The sequence below is a fragment of the Papaver somniferum genome, chromosome 1, assembly GCF_003573695.1.
Source record: "Papaver somniferum cultivar HN1 chromosome 1, ASM357369v1, whole genome shotgun sequence".
Classification (NCBI taxonomy): Eukaryota; Viridiplantae; Streptophyta; class Magnoliopsida; order Ranunculales; family Papaveraceae; genus Papaver; species Papaver somniferum.
The window spans coordinates 169,790,542-169,807,488 of NC_039358.1; the positions used below are offsets into that span (position 1 = coordinate 169,790,542).

A 16,947-nucleotide genomic window follows, 5' to 3' on the forward strand; every position below is an offset into this window, starting at 1 on the left:
TTAGAAGCCGATACCAGTAGCTGCGCCAACGCCAAGATTCGGAGGACCTTGAGTGTGAGGTTCAAGCTTCATACTTTTCCAAAAACAAGCTTCTGGAGCTAACTTAGCTGAAGATCTCAATGGCTCGGACTTGCACCTTGTTAGTACGAACGGTTCGTACGCTACAGCGTGGACAAATTTCTGCTCTATCATCGTCGCCATTGATGATGGTGATGTAGAGACTTCAATAGGTGGCACAACTTCAGCAGGTGGCGGCGGCGGTGTAGGTTTAGAGATAGATCTTCTCGGTGGTGTTGGTGGTTTTTGATGTTTACTATGCAGTGGTGGACGGCCATGACTTGGATTAGAGTCAGTACTGAGTCGACTCTTTGAATCGGTACTGAGTCTACCCTTTGAATCAGTACTGTTTCGTTTCTTTGGATGATCATTATCTCCACCATTGTTTTGAATAAGTTTTCTTTCCGGTCGAAATTTGATGAAATCAGTACTACAAACCCATGTTTCTTTCGAAACCTCCATTGATAATTTTGGTTCACACATCATTAATAATAAACAATCTGGTAATTCATGATCACCCTTTTCTCTCTCCTTTGACTTCAATTCTTCTACTACTTCTTCATCTCCCTGTTTGTTGATTTCCATGGTTTCTCTCTTTTCAACAGAAATTCTTGGTTCGGCAACTTTTTCTTGTTTGACCGTTTCTTCAAAAACTGCCATTTTCACTTGTTCTGGGCATTGCTCTGTTTCTTCTTCCTCGTGGATAGATTTTGTACATGAAGAAAAACTAACTCTTCCGGAAGAAATACTTGGTCTTCTACTTTCTATTCCTTCTTCACTCAATTCCAGTATCAGTTCTTGTTCTTTCACTTGAATTATGGACTCTTCTTCACATTCCTCTATTTTAAGAATATCTACTTCAACGAGTGGTTCAATAGCAGAACCATTATCAATTACCTCATCTTCTGTAAATATGACCTGTGTTTCTTCTTCAATATCTTGATATTTCTTTCCATGATGTTCGTCTAACGAAATATCTGCATTTTCTTCCTTTTCTGGGGTTTTACAGAAATTCTCTTCTTCTAATCCTGATTTCAGTTCATTTTCATCTTCAGGTTCATCACCCGTATCATCTTCCACTTCTTCTTCTTCAGCATCACTTTCACGATCATCTGTATCATCTTCTTCAACTACTATTACTGCTTCTCTTTGTGGATAAATTTCTTCTTCTTCTTTATTTTGTATAGGAGACTCCCAGAAACGATTAGCAAGAGCAGAATTCCTAAAAGGCTCAGATCTGCATCGCATCAATAACAGAGCATTTTTAGGTGGAATGCAAATACTAACCCTTCCCTCTTCTTCTTCTTCAACCTCACTCCTACAGATACTTGCCCTTTTCTCTTCTAAGATCTGCATCTCAATTTCACCGATCATTTCTTCTCGTTTCTTCACTCTTCTCATTTCATCTTCTCTTCTGCTCACCACTAACTCCATCTCATTATCATTATTATCCATATTCATCTCATTCTGATCATTTTCATGCAAACCAGTCATAACCCAATTTGCAAAAACTTGTCTACAAGAACTATTATTCCTTTCTGTAGTTTGTCTTCCATTTCTCTTCTTCTGATCAGATTTCTCCCCTGTTAAACATGAATAAGACTTAGTACAAGGTAATAAGCAATTAAACTCAGCCCCAAAGGTTTTTAAGGCTTCACAAATTGATAATGGAAGATGAACCCATCTTTGATTTCTATGTGGTAAACATTCTTGCGGCTGTTGATGATTCTGTTCCGTTTTTCTAAAACTTAAATCACCTTTTCTTTTTGATCTTCTTCTAAATTTTTGACCCTGCTTCTTTGTTTTGACACGAACTTGACCAATACAAGTAACTTTTGGTGACGATGGTTCTGCCGCGGTTGTTTCTAAAGATGAACCTTTTTTCTTCTGACTTCCAGTTGGAAACATTGGTGAACGCTTAATACTTCCATTGCTTCTTAACCTTCTGCTTAATGAAGAAGATAATGAAGCTGAAGATTCTCCAAATTTTCCACTGTGTCTTCCTGGACTTTGAATTGATTTTGAAGATATTTTCATGGAAGATGAATTTCTTGCTGTAAAACATATGAAGTATTCACTACCACTTCTATGCGATGATCTTTTCTCAGATTCCATCTTCTTCTCTTATTTTTTCATTACCCATTGAACATTACAGAGAACAAAAAAAAAATCTGATTTTTTTTCTTTTCTTTTCTGTATGAGCTGTTGCTGTGGAGAGGCCAGAGACTAGAAGAGATCGTAGACTGTAGAGTAGGGACTAGTGAGTGTGTATAGTAACCATTTTTCTGAAGTCAACAAAATCAAAGACAGCTAAGCTGGTCAAACTTGTTAAATGTCCAGACGGCAAACTATTATTGAGTTATCCAACCAATCTGTCAAACAAAGACCAATATACAGTGTGTCTCGATGTATCTTAATATTGCTCACGTTGTTGAATAGTTCGCAATAATCACAACAAGTTTCACCTACTGTAATTTTGGATTTGTAGGGATATAATCATGGGGATTCGTTGTTGTGGGGACCGCGTGTGGTCCGTAAAATTTTGTTTGGCGAAATGGTATCAGGACATGGATATTAAGATGGTTAGATTTAGATCAAAGGGGGATTTTGGAACCTTTGCGATCAAAACCAAAGATCAAAGATCAAAAAAAAGACCAAAATTTGGGTTTAGTCCGTGGTGTGACGCAACGGTACATGATTAAAATTTCGTCAGGCGGACTTTAAAAGTCCGCCCCATTAAAATTCCATCAGGCGGACTTTTAAAGTCCGCCCCATCCCTTTTAAATTTTAACAGGCGGACTTTAAAAGTCCGCCTTTTTAAAATTCCATCGGGCGGACTTTAAAAGTCCGCCCCATTCTTTGCAAATTTTAAGAGGCGGACTTTAAAAGTCCGCCTCATTCCTTTTTTTTTTATTTAATTAAAATTTCATCGGGCGTAATTTAAATCTCCGCCCGTTAACAAGCGTACTTTAAATTTACGCCCAGCATCAAGCGTACTTTAAATTTACGCCCGACTATATTAGAATTTGGGATTTGGTCGCGACCATATTTGATCTGGAATTTGATCTTTGGTCCAAATTTGATCTTTACTCCGTCCCACTGTGTTAGGATCTCATCCCATAAATTTGGTTATACTCGCCCACTGTGGATGCTCTTAGCAATAGAAAGGGGAGATTATAGAGATCTTGGAAACGGCAATTGCCTTGGTTATTTCACCTGCATGGCTCTAAACGGTAACATCATGATTAGATGAATCTCCGCGCTGATACTGTGTCTTGTGTTGCACTCTTAGCTCGTTCTTTTGGGCTAATAACGCTTAATATTGACGACAACAGAAAAGCCGCACCATCGTTTACAAGTAATAAAATACTCATATTAGGGTCAGATGCTTGCTTACTCACGTGGTGGGCTGGTTGGGAGGAGTAAGTGGTAGACTGGTAGTAGTAGTAAAGAAAACCTTCCCAAACAAGGTAAAGAAAATCGTGCAACAAAAGTGAAGACTGTGCCTGTGATCAAAAGAGAAAATGCTGTGTCATGTGTGTCTAAGTTTCGGTGACATGTTTTATATCGCCCAGTACCTAAATGGCGCCTGTAATGACAGGATATAAATTTACTCTAGGTTGGTGCTGGTAAGGTCATTAAACTCCGAAATCTTCACACGAGAGGTTAAAAGGGTGTGCACGTGAGAGGGAGGAGAGTGGAACTGTCTACTGCCGAAGTGGATCTTCTTTTTTATCCTGAGTTGTTTTTTCAGGTGATAAAAAGCTGCTGCCTGCTAGATGTATAATTTTCAATTTTAGTTTTCTGTCTGTTTGTATCAGAAGAAACCAAATGGAGTTAGTGGGTGGGGACCAAGATACTAGTGTAAATGGCCAAAAAAAAAAAAGTACATTTCATTTCGTTTGCTCTTCTTTCTTCTGAAATTACTAACCCGGTGATATTTTTCATTTGGTCATGCATTATGTTACGGAGTACGTTATTGCATTCAATTTCCTCATGCCTAAGATCTATCAAGCATCAACAGTCATGCATTAAGTGGGTATTTTAGCTCTTATGTATAAAACACTTAACAGTGATATTTTCTTGTTCACTTGAGAATTTGCTAAATCTATCTACTAATTTTTTTTAATTCATCCACTTTGCCTAAACAGTAGTTAAGCTAGAGAGGCCGCACGACGACGACGGGCTGGTGAAAAAGACCTACCTGTACTCTTATGTGTTTTTTCATAGTAAATGAAATTAAACTATAAAATATTTGAGAGATCCTGAGTTCACCTCATTTTGAAGGAAACCTATTACGGCTCCAAGCATTGAGTTTTAAAGGCTCACAAAATGATAAAATTTGGGTTCCAAATACTAATTAATAAATTCTTTTATTCAATTATTTTTGTAATGGCTAAAATACCCTTTATGAATTATTTGATTTATAATTAGTGTCTGAAAATCAAAAAAATCAAGATTAGTGAAGGAAGAAGAAAAAGTTTGAGAAAAACCTATACAGTTAAAATGAGCTGAATAACAGTTAAAAGCTTGAGAAAAACCTTATCTAAACTCATAGGTGATATGGTAAAACCTATCCTATGAAGAAAGATTAGTGTCTGAAAATGAGCTAGTAAGATTAGTGAGGTAGGTGAATCCTCATCTACCAAATCAAACAACAATCTTCCAACTCCCATAGATAATCAAGAATTTCTAACCCAACCACAAACTCAACCTATACATGAAGAATATGAATGCTATTATAACTTTGAAAAATCAAAAGAAGATGAATATCAAAAACCATATGCTCAACAGAGTGAGGTATATCTCTAACTTAACCCCAATAACAATTTTTTTTTGCTTTTAATCGCATGAAGTACGTAGAAAGTTGAATCTTTTTTTGTTTTTTGAAAACCTCCAAATCTGAACCGTAAGCGACATACGGTGTAGAAAATTTATCGACCAAACTTTAGGTGGACTATACGGTTTGGAAAATTTCATACTCCCAATCCGTAAGAATCTTTGAAGCCAGAACATACGTTTGGAACATTTGAACTCCAAACCGTAGGTCAACCTACGGTGTGAAACATCACCGTAGGTGCATGAATAGCATTTATGAAAGCATTAAATACTATTCATGCTTTTACGATGCGTAATCCAAACCATAAGTATCCCAGGGAAACTTACAGCATGAAAACCCCACCTGTAGGTATTTTTACGATTTGTCTTTTGCACTGTAGTGTTTCTCAGGGCAGCTTATGGTTTGAAATTCCCCATTGTATTCCTTTGTACGGTTTGTTCCGTAGATTTCTTTTTTCGGATGCATATTTTTATAATCCCTTGCAATATTTTTCATATTTATAGCTCGATCTTCTACCTGAACCAATGGAAGATCAACCCACAGCTATGGAAGTTTTGTCCGAGGATACAAGTGCTCACTATGCCAACAACTTTGAATGGAAATATTTAAACGATGCAAAGAAGTGGGCTCGAGAACAAGGGTTGAAGAAGAAATGTATCATAGTCCAAAATAAACAAGTGAAAAGATTCAAACTTTCAAATGGTTTGCGAGTCTGATGGGAAATATGAGAGTCATCAAAGAAAAGTTTATCATAACCATCCTGTCAGAGTGTGGTATATGAGTGAAGTTAAATTGGATTATCATAACCATCATATTCCGGAGAGTTTGCTTAATCATCTTTATCCGGTAAAGCTCAACCCCGAAGAAAAGAAGCTAGTAAAAGTGTTGACTAAAAAACGAACAAGACGTATTGTTATTCTAGCTAGTGTGAAGGTATTAAATGAAGATAACACATCTATCTTGTCTACCATCAACAATGAAAGAGAAAAAAATTAGGAATGAGGAACGGCAAGATAGACTACTTATGCAACAACTATTGTATTTGGCGGAAAAGGTGAACTACTCGGTAGCCTATGATGTAATGAGAAAAAAGAGGTGATACATCTTTTCATTGCTTATTTGGAATTCGTAAGGTTGGCGAGATGTTTCCATCAAATCCTTTTCATGGATTGCACCTATGAAGCGAATAAGTACAATATGCCGCCGATGTTTAACTTCGTGGGGAAAACGTCTACAAAGGCGTCATTTAGTGTCGGTTTTTGTTTATTGAGAGACGAGACGAAGGAGAGTTATTTGTGGGCATTAGGAAAGGTAAATTTATTATACCAAGAAATCTCCTAAGGTATTGATTACGGATAATGAGCAATCATTGATGTGGGCGATAAAACGTGTTTTTTCCGACGCACATCATCATCTTTGCACGTTTCATATATGGAACAATGTGCAAAACTAATTGCAAGATTATGATTCAACCACCAAGGAAAATCGTGATGGAGATGATTAAGAAAATTCTGTTGGATAAACAGCAAGAAGCGAAAGAGAAATTTGTTGAAGATGACAAAGTAGTTGCGGTTAAATTGGCTAGCTTTCAAGATGAGTGAGACAAGTTGACATGGTCGACCACGGAAGGAATGTTTTTTTGTAAGGGAGCGTATTCTATTTGACAAGTGGAAAAGCTACCCGGAGGTGATAGCGTATTTGAAGAATGAATTATTGGATCCCCATAAAGAAAAATTCGCTAGTGTGTGGGTAAACAAGCATAAACATTATGACAACCAAGCCACAAGCACGATGGAGTCATCTCACTATCGGTTCAAGCGGAGGATAAATGGGTGTGATTGTGGTTTTGTTGTGATTTTTCAAGCTATGGAAGATTACTTTAAGCGTGATCTCGATAGATTTAATGAGGATTTTGAATTTAATCGATCAAGAAAGGATGCTATTAATTTGGATAGCCCTTGGCTCCGAGGAATTACTCACTAGGTATCACATTGGGTGATTAAGGAGATTATGAAGAAAGTGGGGGCTTTGGAGAAAATTATTCCAAGGGAATGTATATGTCCCAACATGTTATCGTTGGTCCTTCCATGTAAGAATATTACATTTAAGTACTCGCCAAAGGTGGTCGCAATCCAAGACATCGATCCTTTTTGGAGACAACTTAGCTTCAAGGATCCGTTACCCAGTGAAGGTTTTGGAGAAGTGTTTTGCGACACTGAGGCGCACAAAGAACTATTTGAAAAGTATGCTTCATTTATCCGGCTCAAAGACAACTTTGGTTGTATGAGTTGCGGAAATTCAACCCCGCATACACGTCAAACGATATTCTTGAACCAACCGTAGGGAAGGGAAAGGGTAGCCTCTATCTCAACAAACAAAGAAAGAATGGAGGGTAGAAGCCAAGAGAATGGTTCAAGAAGGTTCGCAATTAACGGCTTCAAATCAAAGATATCTTTCGGGTTTTGAGCGCTTGAACGCCTTGTATAAAGAGAAGGGCATTGAAGGAAAAGGTAAGACTACAAAAAAACGTAAATTAAATGAAATGGAAGAAGAGGGACCAAGTCGAGATAGTGAAGTGAAGGTAAAAGGCCCCAAGAAGATGGTTGCTTCATCCCAAGAAGGCTTAACAACAAAAGTTGCTTGTGGAGGCCAAATCAAAGAGACGGTTGATCTATCCCAAGAAGGATGAACAACAAAAGATGGTAGTGGAGTCCAAATAAGACTTGGTAGTGCAATTGGTGTTAAGAAATTAGCAAGAAATCGAGGTAATGATGTTAAAGGAAAAGCACTGATAGTCGAGCCGTCACAAATCTCCCCACAAAGAGTTACTCGTGGCGAGAAAAAACGGTTTATCTGGAAGTAGCTCTGATGATATCACCCATATATGAGGAAGGTAATTATATGTGACCTACGTACACATATATAAAAAATACATGCACTTTTTATCACATTTTATCCATGAGTACGTTAAGTCCACTGACGATGTTGAGGGCGACATAAATTATGGTTACCATGTGTTCGTAGATCAACTTGGACCTTTTGAGGATGCAAAAGATTGGAGTGTAGACCAAATTACTTATGTAAGGCAAAAGGGTTTGCTTGAACTATGTTGTTTCCCCGATTTCTATAAGCCACTGACGAGATGTGAAAGAGAATAAATGAAGACGATGTTAAATGAGAAGTTCCAAGCATTTGAACGACGTTTAATGGTATACACTAGATGAACAAGTGAATATTGGATATCAATGCAATATGTGGTTATCTACTCGCTAACTCATTCCATTGCGTTATTCATACTATCTCCTATGGACATAGTGTTACATACTCACCAACAAGACGTATTTTTACCGAAAAAGAAGCATCAAAAAGAGTCATCATGGGGTTTATGCAAATGAACCATTTTATCGGCCTCCAATTGAGAGAATATTGCCCATTACCTCCATTAAAGATGGGAGACGGTAGTGATGGATAAATACCCAAGGGTTGGTGTAATCGGTTCGAGGAAAGTTTTGAATTATGGAAGGCATTACAATTTTCGAGGGATGTCCCATGTGTGCTAGTTAGGAGTGACGACGGGATGAATAAATATGGTGAAAGTTGGTGAAAAAACTTTTGTGTGCTTCATTATGAATAAATTTTTTATTTGAATGACTCGGTTATGTTTTTTTCATTCATTAAACCACATTACAACCATATTACATAAATAAGTCATTAGAACTACCCACTACTCGTACAACTATTCAAGAAGTCCTTTAGGTTGGCGAAATGAGCTTCATAATTGAAATTTGAACCTTTCCATTTTCTTCATTCCTTTTTAGCTTGAGATACGACTTCAACATCCGTTTCACCTCTAAGTCGAAGTTCACTACAAATACGAAGTAATTCCATATATTCTTCAACTTGTTTGCTTATGAATCCAAATCGAACATTCAAATCAACTCCCTCACAGTTATTAGTATTACCGGTCTCATTACAAAAGTTTCCATAGATCTTTACCCAATAACTAACACTCAACAAACCACCTTGCCTTCGTTCTTCTCCTCTCTTCGGATAACATAGTATAGTTTTTGCAAATAGACAAGTCTTCATCCAAAGTGAAATTGGGCTTATCCATTTGTAAGCATTTTTAGGAAGAATATAAATTTAGAAGGTGAGTTTTTGATTTGGGATGGGTGAGTATATACGTAGACTTTAAAAGCAGATGTATATTATTCAATAACAACCTAAACTAGTCTTCTAACGGATCTTTTTTCAAATAAATTAAAAAAAAGACACTTTTGGTAATAACTTACGGTTTGGAAAAGTACATCGACCAAACCGTAAGCAGGGATACGGTAAGTAAAGCAAAACGTATAAACCTACGGTTTGACAACAAAACCGTAAAACTGTCCACATTTTCTTCTGGTAAACCTACGGTCTGGCAAAACGTAAATATACCAGAAACAAAGTCTCTGACAGTTATAGGGTTTGGATTCCAAACCGTAGGAACACTTGCCTTTAAAAAAAAATTATCTTTTGGTTTCCGTATACGGTTCGGAAATCAATCTGTAAGTTCCCTGAGTTTACCTACGGTTTGTTTTCCCCACCATATGGAATCTCAAGGAGGCTTACGGTTTGGTTTGTTTTCCAAACCTTAGGTTATCTTTCCTTTCAAAAAAACTATCTTCTGGTTTCCAACCACGGGTCGGAAACCAAACCGTAAACTTCCCTGAGTTTACGTACGGTTTGTTTTCCCCACCGTATGAAATCTCAGGGAGGCTTATGGTTTGTTTTCCGAACCGTAGGTTAGCTTGCTTTTCAAAAAAAATCTATCTTTTGGTTTCCTTATACGGTTCGGAAACTAAACTTTAAGCTACCCTAAATTTAACTACGGTTTGTTTTCCCTACCGTATGAAATCTCAGGGAGGCTTACGGTTTGGAACTTCAACAGTAAATACACTAGGCCTGTCAAAAATATTCTATCTTTGGTTTCAAAAAATTCCAAACCACTCATTGGATATTAACTTGGACAAATAAATAACTAAAGTCCATTCATTCAAACTACTTTTAAAGTCTTAACACGAGAAATTCATAATCCAACCTAAAAGAAAGAAGTTCATAATACAACCTAAAGGAAAGAAATCCATGTCAAACAACTAAATTATCCATAACTTAGCACTACTACTTAACCTAACGCAATAAAAATAACTCCACCGTCAAGAACAAAATGATTCATAACCTAGCCACGACTTTTACCACCTCGGACACCTCGACCACCACGTCTAGATTTTGATTGAGCTTGAGTTTCAACATCCTCTTGAAATACTTCGTGAGTAGAAGAAGAATCACCTCGCCGACTACCAGGCCCACTGGAAGAAGCTTCGCTGGATGAAGACCTGTTCCTTTTGGTACCACTTGGTTCTGCTCGTCACTTGAAGCACTTGAATACAGAAAGAGAGCTTCTTTTTCAGGGTTGGGTATGTGTTTAACTTGGCTTCCCAGTCTTTTCAGTTGTGGAACCGTCATCTTTTGGTTAACATTAATGCAATCGGTAATGTCCTTGACTTTACATCTAGAGGCCTATTTACATATCAAAAGAATATCACAAACTTGTATATACTTCACAAACTTGCATAAAAATTCTAGATTTAGTAGTGTAATAACGTACGATCATCTTGGCTTGATCCTTCTAATGCTTCACCAACTTCAATAGATCATTCTGTGTTTTTGGACTAACCTCTTTGTTTTGATATTGTGCAGCTTCCGGATCCATATTAATCATATAAGGATGACCCCACTCAAGAAACCAAGGCAAGTAATCGCCATTGGCTTCGCTAGTGCCAGCAATTGGTATTAACGCATCCGTTTTAAGTTGGTAGTGGCGTGCGGTGTGGTTTTTCCAATTGGCGACCATTGGTGCTGGGGTGAAATTCAGTTTCACTGGAGTTGGTGAAGATTCTAAAATGGTGGATTGTTCTTTGTCTACTCCAAAATTTTCTTCGGTAACCATCTTCTGGACACCAAGTTGACGTAGAATTCTACGAGGATTGTACATCACAAACCATGTCGGATGATATAATGGTCCATTGTAGTATGACACACTTGAAATGATGTGTTGGTCGTCTCCATCATCATTGAGCTTTAGGTATGGGTCAAACACCACCTTGTCCACTGCCATGGCGTCCAACTTGAACTTAATCTCCGCAATGAACATATCTTTATGCTTCTGTGGAACTCCAGTGTAAGGGTATCTCCTTCCAGTAGGTAAACCATTATACCATTTTGAGTCTTCACTTAGCCTCAACGTAGGAAAATGGTCATAAACCCATGACTGCACAAAAAGAGAATGATACATACTTGGTTATGTTATAAATGAATATAAAATTATAAATGAAATTTGAAAATCACCGAAAATTTTCTGCAACTTGAAGGAAATTCCATCTCGAAGCTTTACCAGGATTTTCAAGCAAATAAAAAAGGGTTGTGGTGGCCCATGAGTAATGTGAACCTCGTTCTTCCTCATATCAATAGTAAGTGTCTTCAACAATTGGAGATAAGAAGCTTTGACCAGGTTACTTGAAAGATCAGGGAAAATAATGGTGCCGAGAGCATACAAAAAATAAGCAGTAGTTGTATGCCTAACGTTATCTTCGTCCATCAATCCATCTCGTTCCTTCTTTTTGGATCCTTCAAAAATTTCCTTCAAATTCTTCAATTTAATCTTTCTTGCAATGTCGACTGCTACAATTTTTTCATCCCCCTTTCTTACCCTTTTGGCTCTATATTTGGCTTCAGCGGCAAGTTCAAACCCTTCTTCCGCCGTATCATTGTCCCACCCAAGACACATACAAGCCAAGTCACAAAGCTTGTCAAAAGGCACCGAGTCGTCAAAATCTTCAAAAACAGCTTTACCTTCCACGGGGAGCCCAGTAATTTGATGAACATCGTCTGGGGTGATGGTCATCTCTCCGAACGGGAGATGAAAGGTGGTGGTTTCATGCCAAAACCTTTCTATGAATACAGAAAAAGTTATAATATCAAAGTCCTTTTGAGAATACTCAATTGCAGGCCATAAACCCGAAGCTTCTACCAAGGCTTTAACCGCATCACATTCTTCATCCAATGGCCAATAAAGAGTTGTTTGACGCTTCAATTTAGGAACTGCTTTTGTATGATCCTACATAAAACATAAAAAAAATAAAGAAAGATTAAATAATGGTAAAAAATTAATAGAGATAAATTTAAGGAATAATGTTTACCTCTGCTGCACAAACTCTTGTATCCCATGAAGTTTCATAACCAAATAAGACTTCGCCCCCATCTCTAGGCAAACCCCAAGCACTTTTATCCATCTTGGGCGGCAATAATTCCGATCACGCTATTTGCTGAAGGTGGAGATTTATACTTCTTCTTTCGTTTGCTTTTGTTATCATTTGTAGGTGGAAGATGACCTTCTTCTTCAGTTTCAGGATTGCTTTGTTGAGAAATAACAAGTGCACGTTCAGTCACATCTTCTCTTGGTCCACCAATGACGATACCTTTGTTCCTTTGTTGAGCACCCACAAGCGCACGATCAGTCACTTCTTCTCTTGGTCCACCAATGATGATACCTTTGTTCCTTTGTTGAGCACCCAATGGAATCTTGTTACGAGGCGTTAGAGCCCCCCCATGACTTGGTGTTACTTCTTGCATTCTTTTCTTCTTTCCCTTATCCTTATCCTTTGGTTATCAATTCCTAAAAATGTCAACAACTGTGTTTAATACATACAATGAAGTAAACAAAGCTGAAAACTCAGGTGAACCTCCGGTTTGGAAAACCAGCATACGGTGTGGAAATTAGGACTTACCTACGGTTTGAAAACCAAACCGTATGCAAACTCAATTCAACTTACAGTATGGAACTAACAACCTATGATTGAGAAAAAATTTCCAAAAACCAAACCGTACAAAAACCAAGTTAAACCTACGGTGTGGAATCAACCATCTACGGTTGGGGATCTAGGTTTCAAAAAAATCTTTTAAGGATTTATGGTGTTAAAACCAAACCGTACGAGAACTCAGATGACCCTACAGTTTGGAAATTGTACCCTACGGTTGGGAATCTAGGTTTTCAACTCTTTTGCTTACGGATTAACCTACGGTTTGAAAATTAAATCGTACGCAGAAGCATTTAAATCTACAGTTTGGAAGTATGCATTTTCAAACTGTATATAGTGTCTACGGTTTAGAAATTAAGAACTCCAAACCGTAGACAGTTCTGAAACTTTTTTCTTCTCAAAAACCTAAATCAATCGAATCTATATATTCTTGCAACAAAAACCAATGAAAGAAGATGGATTTTTTGATTCTTACCTTATTGAAGTTATTGCGGGTGGATTAAGTGGTGTTTGAACTCCTTGATTGTTCAATTTTTCATCTTCAACTGATTTCTCATTTGGTGTTGCATGTGATGGATTGGCTGATTTTTGATTCCTATTTTTCTTAGGATCATTAGTCCGTCCCATAATTTGTATAGATATTTTTATCGCCGATGAATAATCGGGAAAAAAAGCGATGGAGGTGATTGGTAGGACTTGAAAGAGTACCTACGACTATGTCTAACTGCAAGTGCATAGTGTCACAATGTAACACATGGAAAGCACAGGTCGATCCACAGGGACAAGGTGGGTGTAGATTTGAAACTATGGTCTCACTTAAACTGATTCTAAACAAGAAAGAGTAACCAAAATGGTGGTTTTGTTTGCCTATACGGCTAGATGTTTGTTATGTAACACAAAATAGAAAACAAGAATGCGTATTAAAGGGAACTAGGGCAGACAAATCCACCACCTAATCTCAGGTAACTCAGTTCAGTTTCAATAATGTTCTTGTCCCTTTTTATGGACACCGGACAAGATGCAAGTCTGCCGTTTATCCAGGGTCTCAATGGATGGATTAATATCAACTAAGCCAACTAACTAATCCCTAGTATTAGCTGTCTTCTCACAGTAAAACTAATCACAGATCAATTTGATAACTTAGATAATTAAACCTTTCCTAAGATGGATATTCTAATCGCAATTAGGGTATCTTTCCAAAGCACTAACTGTCTTTTCAGGGCACAATTAGTCAAGGATCAATAACATACAATGAAGCATGAACTTCACATTCATCACAGAAGTATTCTAACTACAATGGATGCATGACATACACTGTGAAAGTAAAATGATGAAGAGCTCAGATTATATTATCCTAAACAAGTAAAGCACAACAAGAACAATATCAGAAACATGAATCAAACTTAGTAGTAAATTAATGGTTTCATCTCAACCCTAGTAAAAGTAATTAGAACATGATGAACACAATATACTACTACAGCTTGGTGCACCGGCTAATCCGGGCATACCCCTAACATTACAAACACCATGTTGTATTTATAGTGTAGAATCCCCAAATTTCTAAAACCTAATTTTTGAAAACCTAAAATTTGATTTGGGGATTTTCAATTTGACGTACCCACTTGCGATTTCACCTCGACCCATACCTTCTTTTGTTCTTCCCACTTGTTCTGCTGTTTTGCTGCTCTTCTTTGTGAACTGTGAACCCTAGCTCGAGTCGTCTCATCAACTCCACACCCTAGGTCAGTGGGATGTGAATTTGATGAAACACCTAGTCTAGGTAGAGAGATGGTGGAGTTGTCGGGTGGTTGTGGTGGTGGTGCGGTTCGAGGTCTGGTGGTGGCAGTGATGGCAGGAGATGGTGGTGGCGGAAGTTGCAGGTGATAGGGGAGAGGAATTTGGGGAGAAGAGGAGAAGAGGTCGATGAAGAATGGGTTAGGGGCTGTGTGGTTTGTGGTGTAGGTGTTTTTTGAGCGGTTGTAGCAAATTCGATGTCCAGTGAAGATGATACGTTGGATGATCACATCTGGATTGAATCGAACGGCTAAGATGGAACAAGCTTGCAGCGACCATTGGATGCGTGATACAACAATTATGACGGCTTAGATTGGAGTTAGGTACTATGATGTTTGACAGGAGCTTCAAGATTTGATGCTCGGTGATGCGGCGAACGTTGGATGATGTGATGGATCCAATCTGACGGCCCTCATGGAAATGGGTATGGATATTGGAAATGGATTTGGGTAAGGGTTTTGGGCCTTGGGTATGCCAAGCCCATATCTTCTTTAAGGACAATTCTTCTTCTTCAAGCCCACTTCTAGTTGATCCGGCTCTTGCAAACATCATTCTTCGCTGCCTTTCTGCGGGAGTTTTTGCCGTTTCTTTGCTCTTTTCGCTCCGTGAGTTAACCAGGCTTTATTTAGTACCTAAAAATGCAAAATTAATTGAGAAAAGTATTTATTCTTGAAAACAACGAAAACACAGAATATGGGATAAAATGGAGCGTTAGTGCACAAATGATGAGTTAAATGCCAATAAAAAGGTGCAAATATATACAATATTTGGCACTCATCAAATACCTCCAAACCTGAATTTTACTTGTCCTCAAGTAAAACAAAACTAAGGAAATCCTACCTATACCACTATCGTTGGTCTTTCGATTGCATTTAGCGAATGAAATAAGCCTTTTAAACCACTAAGTGTCCCTAGTGGACGAGTTGAAGTCTCGTGAAGGTTTGGTTAGAACGTACCTAAAAAGTTCTAGGACAAAATATAAGCTCAGATTCCATGAAATGTGACATGTGCAAGACAGTAGAAGCTCACAGCAAAATGGAGATGTCAATCTAGCTATCAAAGGCACAATCCTAGCACTGATAACAAATAAAGACATGTGATAAGAGTGTAAAGTGTATCTACACATGTGTAAAGAAAGATCGGATGTTATGACTACTAATCACCAAGAGATAGTTTCTCAGGCTAAGAACCGAGGTCGAAATCTAGCTAGCTGTCCGGACTTTACGAGAATTGTGAATGAGTTGGAGGTATTTCAAAATTACTCGCATTGTACATCAATGGCATACACCCTTCCTTGCTTATAACACAAAAACACAAAAGATGACTCTTTACATGACTCTTATTTACATTGACTACTCTCTTTTATTTTTGGAACAAGAGAGGATGGAATTGATAAATACTTCATTTTTTTTTTTGAAAAAAATTTTTTACAACATGGTAACTCTTTTGATACATAAGCAAAAAGAAACAAAAAATTACATGACACTTTGCAAGAGGTAGACCTTTTTGATGCACCCAGTTAAATTCAATGGTTGTCTTTCTTAATGTAACCTCCACCTTCTATCCCAACCAACCAAAGAACAAGCTAGTCAAGTTTCGTTCAGTATTCTAAAGTGATTGGCAATCGTGACTTCCGATAGAACACCTCAAGGATGAGGCTATACATGTATTGGTAGATCGTGCGCGTGCAAGTTTCTTATCACTATGTGAATTGTGCTAGAATCAGGGTGCCTAAATATCTAGACTAAGAATCCTTATGTTTACATACATGCACAAGAGTCACATTTCAAGGTAAATGAGCTCCATTTTTATGTTTTTTTTTCGAATTTTTTTAATTTTTTTTTCATTTTTTCATTTTTTTTTCATTTTTTTTCAAAAAGAAAGAGTTTTGTTTTCAATTATAGCATGTTATCAAAGTATCTAATTTTCACCCCCAAACCTAAACTAAACATTTTCCTCAATGTTTCAAAAGATAAACAAAATTAAAACAACATACCATGAGAACGATGCTAAGTAGAGAAAAGGAAAGAGATTATCGGATATTGGCGAAAGCAAGTTTTGAACTCCATTATTCAAGGCAAAACCCAACAGTAACTCAACTGAATTCACATTGGGTTAGCACAATATATACAAGAAACATATGATTCCACTAAACATTACCTACCAGATTATATACAAACAATTCACTATATACATACAGTCTAAAGAGTTGAGGATCAACCCCAAAGACAAAGTGTTGAAACATAGACAGTTTCAAACAACTATAGTTGGACTGAAATGCGAGTGAGAGTGAAAAACCAAATGATCTACCCCTAAACCTGGATTTTACACTAGATATACTATTGGATACAAAATCTCGCAGTTTTGGGGGTTCATCATGCACAAGGTCTAACTCGAAAT

At 37.6% G+C, this 16,947-nt stretch overlaps 1 protein-coding gene across 1 annotated transcript; it reads right to left on the reverse strand.

Annotated features, from left to right (window-relative positions):
- On the reverse strand, positions 1 to 2,172 carry LOC113353935 (uncharacterized protein DDB_G0284459-like). Its single transcript, XM_026597408.1, has one exon. The coding sequence runs from the start codon at positions 2,170 to 2,172 to the stop codon at positions 1 to 3; it is 2,172 nt and encodes a 723-aa protein (XP_026453193.1).
- Between the last annotated feature and the right edge of the window lie 14,775 nt (positions 2,173 to 16,947).

Coding starts and splice junctions, on each gene's coding strand:
- LOC113353935 (XM_026597408.1), bottom strand. CDS start 2,172: ATGGAATCTGAGAAAAGATCATCGCATAGAAGTGGTAGTGAATACTTC.